Raw genomic sequence first — 13,483 nt, forward strand, 5'->3', positions numbered from 1 at the left:
AAAGAAAAAGATATTCGATTGTAAAAAAAAAAAAAAAAAGAAAAAAGAAAAAGAAAAAAAAAGAAAAAGAAAAGATAACGAACAAGTACGCGATACTACTTTTTAAAATTATTCATAAAATGAAATATTTTTTTATTCAAATTAAATGGTTTTTTTTTCTTTTTTTTTCTTTTTTTTTTTTTAATGGAGAATCATTCGACTATGACGTTGTTGTAATTTTTAGCTCAAGTCATTTTGATATACTATTAATAGGAATATAATGAAGTTTAGAAATAAATATAGATCGATTACCTCGATATTTCTATATCTAAGATTATCTGACATCATCATATTCACCTTTTTTTTTTTTTTAATATCCTTGTTATTACGTTCCGAAAGATTTTTCTCCGTCATGGAAAGGATATTCAAGGTTGTCAAGTTGAATGGGACACTCTGTATATAATATTACACACCTATGCAGTTATACCGTGTTTAGATTTTGTCGCATAGTTGTAGCACATAGTCGTAGCATATAGTGTTCTATAATAGACATTATGATGCACTATATATCCGGTTTATGTGCGTTCAACGTTACATTTGTTTATAAAGTGTTGCACGTACGCATGCACGTTTGCGGAAATGCGAGTTAATGTCGGCAGATTAAATTGAGCTTCGCGAGGGCCCTTTCCTAAGCGTCGCATCGTAGAGAGGAGAACGGTGGTGTACGCGTATGCGCGTAAACGAACTCTCTTGAACGTGAGAAGCAACCTTAAGATCGAAATCGTTCGAAGCTATTCGAGAAATTACGTAGCAAGTTTCCCATCGTGGCATTGGTTGCTACAATTTCTACGAAACACGTTGATAAGAACGATCAGTTAACGTCAGTTAAGTTCTTTTTTTCTTTTTTTTTTCTTTCTTTCTTTCGTTCTTTTTTTTTTTATTTTCTTTTTTTTTTCCTTTTTTTTTCTTCGTCCCGTTGGAATATCGTCGTTCGTTTTATACTCGAAGTAAATCTCACATGAAACAAGATACGCATTTGATTATTCGTCGATAAAAAAAAAAAAAAAAAAAAAAAAAAAAAAGATGACAAAAATAAAATAAATAACATATATATTATATTATATTATATATATTAAATCGATCGATCGAATCGTATGTTCAGTGTTCTACACCAATTGCATGATAATTTGTCTGCTTAATAATTCGATAGTCTTCTAAATGCTTTTATCGAATAACTCGCATGTAAAATGTTCACGCAGGAACGATCGGCTCGTAATGAGCAAGTTTATTAATCTACTTGTGTATTCGTTATCTGCACGATTGGATGGTTAATGAGAGGGATACTCGTTCGCTTGAAAAAAAATATAAAAAAAAAATAAAAAAAAAAAAAATAATAAAAACAAAAGAAAAATAAAGAAAAAGTCAGACAAATTTGATTCTTTTTCTTTTTTTTCCTTTTCATTTCTTTTTTCTTTTTCGTTTTGCCTTGAATTTGTAACCAATACAGGAAGGATTGCGAAACTGTCAGAAACAGAGTAAGAGAGACTCATCTTAGGCATTTATGTGTATAAGAGAGAGAAAGAGAGATAGATAAATAGATAGATAGATAGATAGATAGGTAGAGAGAGAAAGAAAGAGAGAGAGAGAGAGAGAGAGAGAGAGAGAGAGAGAGAGAGAGAGAGAGAGAGAGAGAGAAAGAAAAAGTCGAAGAGCATGTGTCGTGACAGACTCTCAGGGACGAAAACGTCAATGCCAGCGATCGTTTGACAGATCTACGTATTCCGTAGACTGAACTGTCTCGATCATCGTAACGTCGCAATATCGTTCACCGCGACTTCGTGAAAAACATGGATGCAATTCTCTCGTTTTCTTTCTTCCTTCCTTTCTGTGTTGAAAGAAGAATCTTTACTTCTTTTTGCCGCGATAAGTACTTGTTTATTGATTTTTTTTTTCGCATTGCTGCATAACCTTCAGTATTATTTCTCAAGAGAAATCAATTTCATATTCTCTTTATTGTTACGTAGATATATATATATATATATGTATATTATATACGCACATAAACATTTATAATATTTGTATTGCATGGATACATTTGTAATGAATCATTTAACTTGAACAATTGAAAATTATTCGGAAATGATTCTTGTCGTGTAGATTCAATGCAGTTTATTTTTCTTCTATTTTTCTTTTTGTTTGTTTTCAATTTTCACACGAGTGATCACATTATATATATATATATATATGAAATATAATGTGATCATATAAATTCCATTATTATTAATGTATGAATATTCGTAAAGATGACGAATATATAGGAACAAAGATAAAAAAAAAATTGATATAAGCCTGTTGGTTAGAAAAGGGAGAGTATATTAGGTAGGAAGGGTCCGGGGATGGTTGTTCGTATGCGAGATTTAACAGCAAAGAAGGCGGAAGTGGTCGAGAGTGAGGAAGAAAGGAAGCTTCGAGGAGATTTAATATCAGATAAGATTGAAATGAGAAAGAGAGAGAGAGAGAGAGAGAGAGAGAGAGAGAGAGAGAGAGAGAGAGAGAGAGAGAGAGAGAGAGAGAGAGAGAGAGGAGGAGGAGGAAGAGGAAGAGGTCGGAGGTCGGAAGTAAACAGAGGGTTTAAAAGAGAGAGGAATTTGTATTTTGTCACCCCTGAACGTATGCATAGCTAAAGCCGCCATGATGGTAGGTACGTATATATCTAGTAACGCAACGATGATGACGAAGATGACGATGCCTTAGGGACGGCTAAATTTTAACAGGCCGCGTCGTTGCGTTCGTTCTATTTAGTTCGTTGGTGTCGCGTTCTTCTTGGGATTCCTAAAAGCAGATACGCGCTTCCGTACGTCTAAACTTACGTAACTTTACACATTTTCTATTTTTTCTTCTTCCATCTTCTTTTCTCTTCTTCTTCGTCTTTTATTTCTTCTTTTTTTTTTTTCTTTTTTCCCCATATTTTTCTCAATTTCTTCTCATAACCATAAAAGCGCCTTAAACTCAACGTTAGATTTCGTCTTATCGAAAGTAAACTCTGAATGTATCATCGAAGGGCTAGTAAAGAATATCTATACGTTGTAGAAAGCGAAGAGTTTATCTTTTGGATTTATTTTTCGCTTATCTTTCCTTACAGGAGGGATCTCGCGGTGATCGGAAAGAGGGGGGCAAGAGGGGACGCAAGCCCGGAAGGAAGGCGTCCGACAAGGTGGACATGAAAGCCAAGCTCGGTAAGATTAGTTTTAATACTTTTCATAGTAGATACATTTACATATAACTAAAGTTATATTTTCTTAGACAAATTTTCATTTCTACGTAAACAGATGATACGTTGTCTTAGATATTTTTATTTCTCACTTACAATCCGAATTCATTATTCGCGATCTTTTAGCTTGTTAAGAGTCATAACTTTGAACGAGGATTAATGTAAAATAATCTTAGGATCGTGAATGAAAAAAAAAAAAGAAAGAAAGAAAGAAAGAAAGAAAGAAAGAAAGAAAAAAAATAAAATGCTGAGATCGTCGTAGTTCATAGTTAAGAGTTTCAGCGATTCTTAAGATGCTCAAGGGAACACACTGATTGCTACTACAGGAAGGAATAGTTCTATAGCCAGGAGACAGCTAGGAATATTTATCTCGTTTGATAATGAATATTTATATCGGATCAGGGTCCATTGTTGCAGCAGGCAGAGTTGGAGTAGTAATGTCGTCATCCCTCGATGGCAGCAACACCGAGTGGGATACTCTTTAGATTGGTGTTGGTATTGGTAAGAATGCCGCAGTTGCTGCTGCTGCTGCTGCTGCTGGTGGTGTTGCTGGTCTCTGAGTAAAAGGATGTATTTTGCAATTTCAACATTTTGCCAGGACGGTTAGGTCAGGATAAAGGCGTCTACGAAGAAGTAGAACGAAGGAAAAGACCAACGTTGTTCTGGTATTAGCGTCGTCGCTGTAGTGTGTCGTTCGTTCGATACTTTGGTATTGGTATGTGTTTGTGTGAGATAGAAAGAGCTAGAGAGTGAAAGAGAGATGGAAGGAGAGTGAGAGAGAGAGAGAGAGAAAGAGAGAGAGAGAGAGGAGTATCCTGTGGACCGTGGCACCGAGTAATTTCCCAAGATTATTTCTGCTACGCGTGCTTCTCTTATTTCCGGAGGAAACTTTATAATCACGCTCCACTCTCTTCTTTCGTTCTCTCTTCGTCCTCGTTTTCCTCTCCTCTATTAGCATTGCTCCTTTTTTCCACGTTATCGCACTCACTTTTTGCGGCTTCCTTCTCTCTCTCTCTGTCTCTCTCTCTCTCTCTCTCTCTCTCTCTCTCTCTCTCTCTCTCTCTCTCTCTCTCTCTCTCTCTCTCTCTCGCTTTTCCTATTATAGCCTTCTTGGTGGTTGATCTCTCGACAACGAACGTCCACGTATAGTAAAAGAAATTGCGTGCTTTTAATGTTTTTCTTATCGTAGATTTCATGTTTCCGTCACTTTTATAGGGCTCGTATTCGTTTTCTTCGCTTTTTTATTATATTTCTTACGTTAGTCTATTCTTATTCGTTGTTCTTTTCTTTCTCTTTATTTCTGTCTCTCTCTTTCTCTCTCCCTCTCTCGTTCCATCTTCCTCTTTAAGTTTCCTCATGAAGTTGAACGGAAAAAGGACGCTAGAATTGGTTGCGAACTTTAAGCTCGGTTTACGACTTCTGTATTCGTGGCACGTAATCGTTTGGTTCGTTGTCTTCTTTTAGAAAATGTATAAAAAGTATTTGAATACGTATTCGAAAGGCTTTTTTTTTTTGCCCCTTTTTATAGGACTTTACGAAAGGCATTCGTAAGATTTCGATATTTTCTTATAAGCTGGTGAAACTATAATATTTTTGTGTCGTGTTTTCCGATAAGTAGAAAAGTATTAAGTATACCTTGAAAAGTGAGAAAGAATCGAAAAGTAATGAATAAGTAAGGTATAGGTTTTTCTATTATATTATGTGTAAGTGTAATTAAATTGATTGAAGATTATACTACGTACACGCGTACAATTTTTTTTTCCATTCATTACGATTAATAGTAACGATAAAACGTTGGCGTTCTGCTTCGTGCGTAGGAGAAAAAAGAAAAATTCGAATATAATTGAAAGATGTTCTTTCTTTTTTTTTCTTTGTTTTAATTCGAATTTAAATACGTTCGTATATAAATGTTTTCAGAAAGTAAAAGAGAAAGAAAGTGTAATACGACGAATCAAACGTTTACAGTGTTATAAAAAGTTAGGCTGCGACATTAATATCTGTCCGTTCTCGATCATAAAGAATTTTATTGCTATAGCACCGAGGTGAAAAAGGAATTTGCAATTTCTACTGAACGGCCTTAGCCATAAGTTCGTATCGTTTAGTCTCTTTATTATCTTGAAAGAGAGCGAATGAGTTCTCGACTTGTGCCAAATTACATCGATATCGTTATTTAGAAGATTTACAAAATTACAAAATTTTTTCTTTCTTTCCTTCTCTTTTTATATATCTTCCTTTTGTTTCTTTCTTTCTCCTTATCTTCTTTCATTATTTCTCTTTCTAAAGATACATAACGCGAATCGCATAATTTCAAACGGTATCGTACTTTCATTTTCGATAAAAAATTTTAACAGATCGTGTGTTACCGGGAGAGAAAAAAAGGGGTAGCTAGGTCGAGTGCCAAGTAAACATCGTATTTAATGCACGATTATGCAACTTCGTGAACTATCCGATATTTTCTACCGTTTTAAGGTTCCAAATGTACTTTCGTCCATTTGTATTTTCTTTTACTTTCTTTTTTAGTTACGACCGAGACACAAAAGTAATATATTTTCCAATATATTTATACTTTACTCGGTTATTGTTTCGCGTTCTCGCGTAAAGAAAGGAAAAAAAAAACAAACAAAAAAAAAAAAGCAAAAAGAAAAAAGGGAAGAAAAAATTGTATTCAGTGTATTTTTTCCAATTGATTGTAAATGACATTCTCTAAATTGTTATTTCATTTATTCTTTCGTTTGTTCGTTAACGATAGAGATATAATTTTTGTATTCGATCAATGAGAAAATTCCTAATAATATTTACTTGTAATTTATACGCGTACGATGTCATGTATTATCCTTCCTTATCCTGTTATATCTTTTGTTTTTTACTTTTCTTTGTTTGTTTTCAGAGCGAAGTCGACAGAGTGCGAGGGAGTGCCGTGCTCGAAAAAAGTTGAGATATCAGTACCTGGAAGAGCTTGTGGCTGACAGAGAAAAGGCTGTGTTAGCTCTAAGAAAGGAGCTAGAAATGGTGCGTTTTTTCTTTCTCTTTCTTTTTTGTTCTTTTCCTCCTGCTTTTTTTTTTTTTTTTTTTTTTTTATAATCCTTCCTTTCATCCTTAATGTTATTTCTCACACAGGATGATACTTAAGATTATTCTTTGTCGTTGCAATCATCTCTCTCTCTCTCTCTCTCTCTCTCTCTCTCTCTCTTCTTGTTCTTCTTCTAAAGAAAAAAAAAGAGAAAAAAAAAACAAAACAAAACACAACAAAAAAGAAACAGAAAAAGAGAAAAAACATGTTAATTTATATTCATTATCGTTCAACTTGGTTGGTAGATAGTTTAAAATTTATTAGATTTCCCGAGAGAAGGATGCTTTTTAATTACGCGGAAATTCGATCTATCTTTTGATCATATTTCTCTTATTTTCTTTTGTCAAAAGGAGCCGCGAGATGAAGTAAAAGTCGAGCATAAAGTCTTTGTATCGCGTCATAAATCTTGTCCTTTCTTGGTGAGATTTTTTGCAAAAAGAAAAAAAAAAAAAAAAGAAAAAAAAAAAGAAAAGAAAGAAAACGAAAACAAAACAAAACAAAAAAAGAAAGAAAGAAGGGAAGGAAAAAGAACAGAAAAAAAGAGATGAGGAAGGAAGAGAAAAGGAAGAAAAAAAAAAAAAAGAAGTTACACCCGAAACTTTCTCCGAGATTAGTTTTCGTTTATAGAATACGTTAGAGAGGAAGGCGAATTCTCCACGGAAATGCCATAACCTCATAACTTTCTTTCCCTATCATCTTCCCCTTACCACCATCGCCACCATCACTTCGTCCATCTTTTTCGAGTAAGAAAGTAAGTCGTGCAAGAGAAGTGCAAACTTTTTATACAATACCAGACCCCGTTATACTGCAAGGAAGTTATCGCTGCAAAATATTGCTCCTGTTCGCGATGTGATGCCGGAGATCATAAACGTTTTCGATGCTTTGACGATACATTCCAATTCCCCGTACATAAGTATTTCTATATAAATATATGCATACGTATAAAATGTACATATAAATGTGTACATACTTGAAATGGTTTCGTTTGGAATATCATAAATATGATTTTCTCTCTTTCTTTCTCTCTATCTCTCTCTATCCTCCTTATCCCTTTCCCTTCCACTTTCCTGTTCTCCCTCTTTCCCTGGTGAAATAACGTCAACGTTAATTCGATATGTTTTAACAAGATAACGGTATTTCATTTTACGCCCAGACCCAACCAACTTAGGATCCCTTTGGAATTGGACCGAAATACGTCTAGAACGAGCCGTGTAACTGCGAATCGCTTTTCACTTTCTTGTCTGCCTGTTTAATTTTGACCACCGGTTATATTATATTTGTTTTAATGTAAGTAAGGTTGATGTTAGAAATTTGTGCTGCAAATGAAATATATATATATAGAGAGAGAGAGAAAAGGAGAGAAAGAGAGAGAGAGACACAGACAGACAAACGAACAGAGACAGTGAGACAAGGAAAACAAATAGAAAGAGAAATAGAAGTAGATAGAGAACTACTATGAAGCTCGAGGAAAGACCCAAGTCCAATGATCTTCCATTTCGAAGTCCAATCCAATCCCGATGAAGATCCTTTAGGTAAAATAGACACAAAGAGCCAGTGATGCATTTAACGAAGCAAACCTTCTAATCATTTTGCCGTTGTTTACCTTTCAGTATCGTCAATGGGGACACGAATTGGATCGCGGACGTATTCCCGAAGGGCTACATACGGTATTGGAGGAATTGGGAAGCCTGAAACGGGAGAAGAACAGCTAAAGCAGGAAATAAGAAGTTTGGAAGGAATGTTCAGCGAACGTGTCACGTTCCATCCACTTTTTTCGCATCACCGATTGTAGCAACCGAGTTTCTTTTTTTATACCTATTATTTTTCATTCGACAGATCTTCGAGTCGATGGATGCAGCGTGATTTTTAACTATGGACTTGCATCTAAAAAAAAAAATAGTCTCTGTGCGCGTCTATCATCGGATTTTAAATTCGATTATTTGACATTTCGCGCCCTCTTTTACATGTTTTATTCGCACGATCTTTTTTTTTTTTTTTTTTTCTATTTTTCTTCTTCGTTTTTGACACGAACAATTCTTCTTTTACTTTTTCTTTTTTTTCTACTTTTTCCTCTTTCTACCTCAACTTCGCCCGACCGCCCGCCCACCCGCTTCTCTCCTCCCCCCCCCTTTTCCTTCGGAATCGTTCGAAAATCGTACGACTCCAATTCTTTTTCTATCTTCTTCTATTTTATTTCTTCCTTTTGCTCGGTTACTCCGTTCGTAATCCCGCGAGAAAAAAAGCTTGTTCTTTTCTGTCCCCGCCCCCCTCCTAATCGTTTCTTTTTTCTCTCGTTTCGTCGTATGAAGAAAGAGACGTCATCATGTTAGTTACAATACTAACAGCCCTCGTCGTTGTTTCGTCGCTCGTGTTCTCGTGCCGTAGTGCACTTGATATTTGTTGCGTTGTTTCTCATTCGTTAAAGTTTTCTATCGTTTTCTTTTCTCTTTTGATCTTTTGAAATTCTTTATAAATCATTGTTGAAGCGTAACGACGACAACGACCAAGATACAACGTTGTACGGTCGGTCTCGTTCGTCGTCGTCGTCGTCGTCGTCGTCGTCGTCGATGGTCTGACGAAAAGATAAGGATAGTATAAAAAGAGATAAAGTGTCTCTTTGATGATCGTTAGATCGTAAATTATTAAATCGTTCTCTTTTATGTATATGTATGTAGTTTGTTGAACGTCGTAGTAAAAGGAGAAAGGACGTTGTCGTTGTGTAACATAGAAATTCTATCTATTGAAATTTTAATTTTGTATTTTCGTCTTTTCGGGAAAAAGATACGACGCGTTATGGATAGACTAAACTCGTTGAATCGTGTTGAAAATTATTTTCTTCCTTATTTCTTTTTTTCTCTCTTTTTCTCTCTTTCTCTCTCTCACTCTCCTTCTTTTTTTCTACTTTTTAATTATTTACAAATATCTTATTATAGATATTGGATATATCTAGTTTGTTTATGAGAAAAGATTAGGCCGCGCCTTTGTACATGCATACAAAGTACCTGTCACAATCTGTGTAAAACGGTATTTTTATAAAGTGAACACATATTATTTTGTACAAAATAAATATTATTGACAGAGAGGATCGTTCGTATATTCGGAAGAGATTTAAAATATAAATAAAGTGGATATTTTTCAAGAAGTTACATTTTTCTGAACCCAATTCTTTTTGTATTTTTATTTTTATTTTATTTTATTTTATTTTTTATTTCTTTTTTTTTTTTTTTAATTTTCAGGCTTAAAACAAATGAAAAATATCATATCTCTCGTGAAAATGCTAATTTTCGTTGAGAGAAAAACGTATTATGTCACATATATATATCCACTTTAAACGTGGATTTGCATATTGTCACGTTTTGTATGGCAAATTGTAGATTGCTCGCATTTTACACGATTTCAAATGCATTTCCTTTTAGTATAGAGACAGAATATATTTATTTCGCGTTTATTTTTTATTTCTTTTAACGAAAACTAGAATAAAGTCAATGAACGAAGTAAATCATTTAGTTCTTAAATATCGATGAATTCAATATGACTTTCTTTTTCTTTTTTTTTTTTTTTTTTTATACCAAAAAAAAATTGTTATAACGATTAAACGATTCACGTTTGTCAAGGCTTATAAAATTTTTCTATAGGACGACGATGATAATGAGATATATAAATGAGATATGTCAGTATATAAAAGAAATTCATTTAGAATTTATTTGCAGACTTATCGCGAATAAATATTACGAACTTTAGTTCTGTCTCATAAGTCCGGGAGAGGAATAGCTACTGCTTCTAGTCTATGAGGGTCTGGGGAGGGGGTTGGAGTTACGGAGGAAGAGGGAAGGAGCGAAGGGTATCTCACTTGGACAGCTTGTAAGAGACGTTACACCCTGTGCAAAAAGCATTGGTAACACTTGCTGAGAATCGTAAAAGATGGCCTTTTGTACGCCATTCTCTCAACGTTTTATCTATTTCTATATGTATACGTGTCTATATATATATATATATATATATATATGCACGCATCCCCTACGAGATAACGATTCGCAATTCTGCGCACCATAAACCGCGAGCATTCAATTTCGTTCCTGCGGAAAAGTGCATTCCCGCCAGACGCGTTGCGGCCAGAGTTCATAAAGCGCTGTGCGAAAGTCCATTTAAAAAAAAAAAAAAAAAAAAAAAAAAAAAAGAAAGAAAGGAAAAAGAAGAAAAAAAAGCACGAGGTTGAGAGGGGCTGAACGGGGCGGGAGAATCGGGCTGGTGGTGGCAGAGCAGAGAACCAAGCGAGAAAGACGAATTTTATACCCGGCCAAACGGAACGAGTTAATTCGCAAAGATGGAGGAGAAAATAAGGGATCTTGTTACGCCTCTTTTCAAATATTTAAAACCGTGTTTGTTCGTCAGAAGCAATTCAATTTGCTTCTTCCCCCACCGCTCCTGCCCGCCAACATTTTCTTTTTTTTTTCTTTTTTTTTTTTTTTTTTTTTTTTTTTTTTTTTTTTTTTTTTTTTTTTTTTTGTTAACGAAAACTCCAGTCAAATTATCGCGAGAGATTAAAATTTTTCCCGTACTGGCGAGGTAAAACTTTTTTCCCCAATGAAATATCGGCGTGGATAATTTCGAGATATCATTTCATTTCTCTACTGTTATAGTTTGCTATTTAATTTTGTTTTATTTGTCTTTGTCCTTTTTTTTTCTTTTTTTCTTTCTTTCTTCTTTCTTCTTCTTTTCTTTTCTTTTTTTTTTTTTTTTCTTTTTATATTATTTTTAAGAGCATCTTTTCAGCGTTATTTACCTTTCGAAGCTTGTAAAATTGTTTTAAGTTGATAGAAAGAAAAAGAAAAAGGAATAGAAGAAGAAAAAGGAAAAGATAAAAGAAGAAATAAAGAAAGTGGAGAATGGAAACCGAGTAAGAATGAAAAGAGGAAGTTGATTTTACAAACGAGGAGGAAAGAAAGGGTAAGAATAGCCGTGAAGGCGAACGTGAGTCGAAGCCACAATAACTTACGGCTTTTTTTTTTTTTTTTACGTTGACCCTTTTCATTGTATATTTTCTTTATTCATATATATGTGTGTATGTGTATATATGTATATATATATATATATATATATATATATATATATATATATATATATATATATAAATAGTTATATACATTCTTGTAGGGAGAGAAGTAGAGAATACATTTACAAGGATGTTTGTACCTACTGAGAAATAAACAAATAGTCGTTTACGGAGCGTAAAAAAGTTCGTTCTTTTTTTTCTTTTTATTTTTCTTTTTCTTTCTTTCTTTTTTTTTGTTTTTTCTTTTCTTTTTTTTTTTTTCTATATTTTTTGATCGAAACATATCGGGAAAGCAGAAAAAAAGATTTCACGGTTGGAACATCAAGGAGAAGAGAAGTTTTCACTGAGAATCCTGAGAAATCATGAAAAATGTAAGTGAACCAAGCGAGCATCGATATAAGGTTGGCGCATACTTTTTCCTGGTGTTATACATCGCGTACATGCCACGTTCGCAAAAGGTTTTTTAGAAGTTCATTAATCTTTTATTTAAGCTTGGGTGTATATTACCATCGCGACAACAACATCCACCTTGTTCCTCCACGGCTATCCGTTAAGTTTAAATAATTTAAGGGATGTTTGAATGTCCTATGTATGAGTATATATATATATATATATATGTATATATATATATATATTCATGTATGGATTACCAAGCGAAAGCGAAAACGACGTATGGATTATCTTAAATTTTTAATAACTTTTCGATAGGCTTAAAGCGTAAAAGAAAAAAAAAGGATGGAAAATTTCTGATAGGAACACGGATGAGTTAGCAAGATCCCAAAGTGATTTATACGTTCGCTCTGAGATTCCAATGGTGCGACGGGTGGATGTTGTAATATTCACTTGGACGATTTCAGCTAAATGCTCGGTAGCTTTCTTGCGAGTCAGTTCAGAATCGAGAATGCGCTGCTTTTTGTATGTGTGTTAGTACCAGCATGTTTATGGGGTAGAAGGATATGGTTCATCCTCGGCCTTCGCACGGTCCTGGAAATGCTGGTAGCTCGAGTAATCAGGGTTTACGATTGACCGAACCGTAAAGCCTTATCCCTCTACACCCTTCAACCCATACCAGAGTATGATAGCTCCAGAGACATTGACATCGGATCGTTGATCCTAGGAAGGCGTGCGTCAGTCACATACTATCCCCCTCCCCTCTCTCTCTTTCTCTCTCTCTCTCTCTCTCTCTCGTTCACGCTTACGCTCTGCAGCAAATTTCGCACAAATGCACCACCGTTAATTAGCCAGTATCACCAGAGCGTTCGTCACTTCTAAAGCCTCTTCCTCCCTCTCTTCCTACCTCCCTCTCTATCTATCTCTGTCTCTTTAGCTGTCCATGTAATACATACATGTACATCGTACATTTTGAGATCCTAAGCTTCGTAGCACGCATCGATGCCTTTGCCGCTTGTCGGATTTGAGATTCATAATTATGCGTATAATGACAAATCTAGGATCGATGATGCTCTCGATCAAACGTGTCATTAAATCTCATGTATGATTAAATACGTTTCTTTCTTTTTCTTTTTTCTTTTTTCTTTTTTTTTTTTTTTTTATTTATACAGAATATACAACAAAATTTTCGTCTTATTAGGTGTATATATATATATATATATATATATATATACTTTTTGTAGATGAATAATTACTATATATATATAAGAGTTTATCACAAAAGATCGTCGTAAATATAACGAGAACGTAAAAGACAAAACATCGACGATTTTAATAAATTTCAACGAAGTTCCGAAACAAAACGACATAGTCTCTAAGACTTTTCGAAATCTATAGAAGAAATTTCACCCAAGTCACAAAGTAGTAACGTTCTCCTTCGCTAGCGTTCTTTAGAACGCTTAACGGGATATAATTCGTGGAGTTTCACATTATGTGTTGCGGTTCGTATTAAGGGTAGAAATTTATAGGTTGAGTTTCCACCATAAACTTAGACGATATCTTCGCCGGAAGCGAAACAAAGAGATAGAGAGAGAGAGAGAGATAGATAGAGATAGATAGATAGATAGAGAGAGAGAGAGAGAGAGAGAGAGAGAGAGAGAGAGAGAGAGAGAGAGAGAGGAAAGCTACATTTAGAGCTACACAGTTTACTCTCGTCGGC

General features: G+C 34.5%; 1 protein-coding gene across 1 annotated transcript in view; it reads left to right on the forward strand.

The window, feature by feature from the left end:
• Window positions 1-9,462, forward strand: part of LOC124423341 (REPTOR-binding partner) — an 18,927-nt gene extending 9,465 nt beyond the window's left edge. The window contains exons 2-4 of the mRNA XM_046960949.1: window positions 3,122-3,215; window positions 6,138-6,259; window positions 7,931-9,462. Of these exons, the coding sequence (XP_046816905.1) occupies window positions 3,122-3,215; window positions 6,138-6,259; window positions 7,931-8,032 (318 nt within the window). The 3' untranslated portion in view covers window positions 8,033-9,462. The remainder of the gene's footprint in view (window positions 1-3,121; window positions 3,216-6,137; window positions 6,260-7,930) is intronic.
• Window positions 9,463-13,483: the final 4,021 nt, after the last annotated feature.

This window comes from Vespa crabro, chromosome 4 (genome assembly GCF_910589235.1).
Source record: "Vespa crabro chromosome 4, iyVesCrab1.2, whole genome shotgun sequence".
NCBI classification, from domain to species: domain Eukaryota; kingdom Metazoa; phylum Arthropoda; class Insecta; order Hymenoptera; family Vespidae; genus Vespa; species Vespa crabro.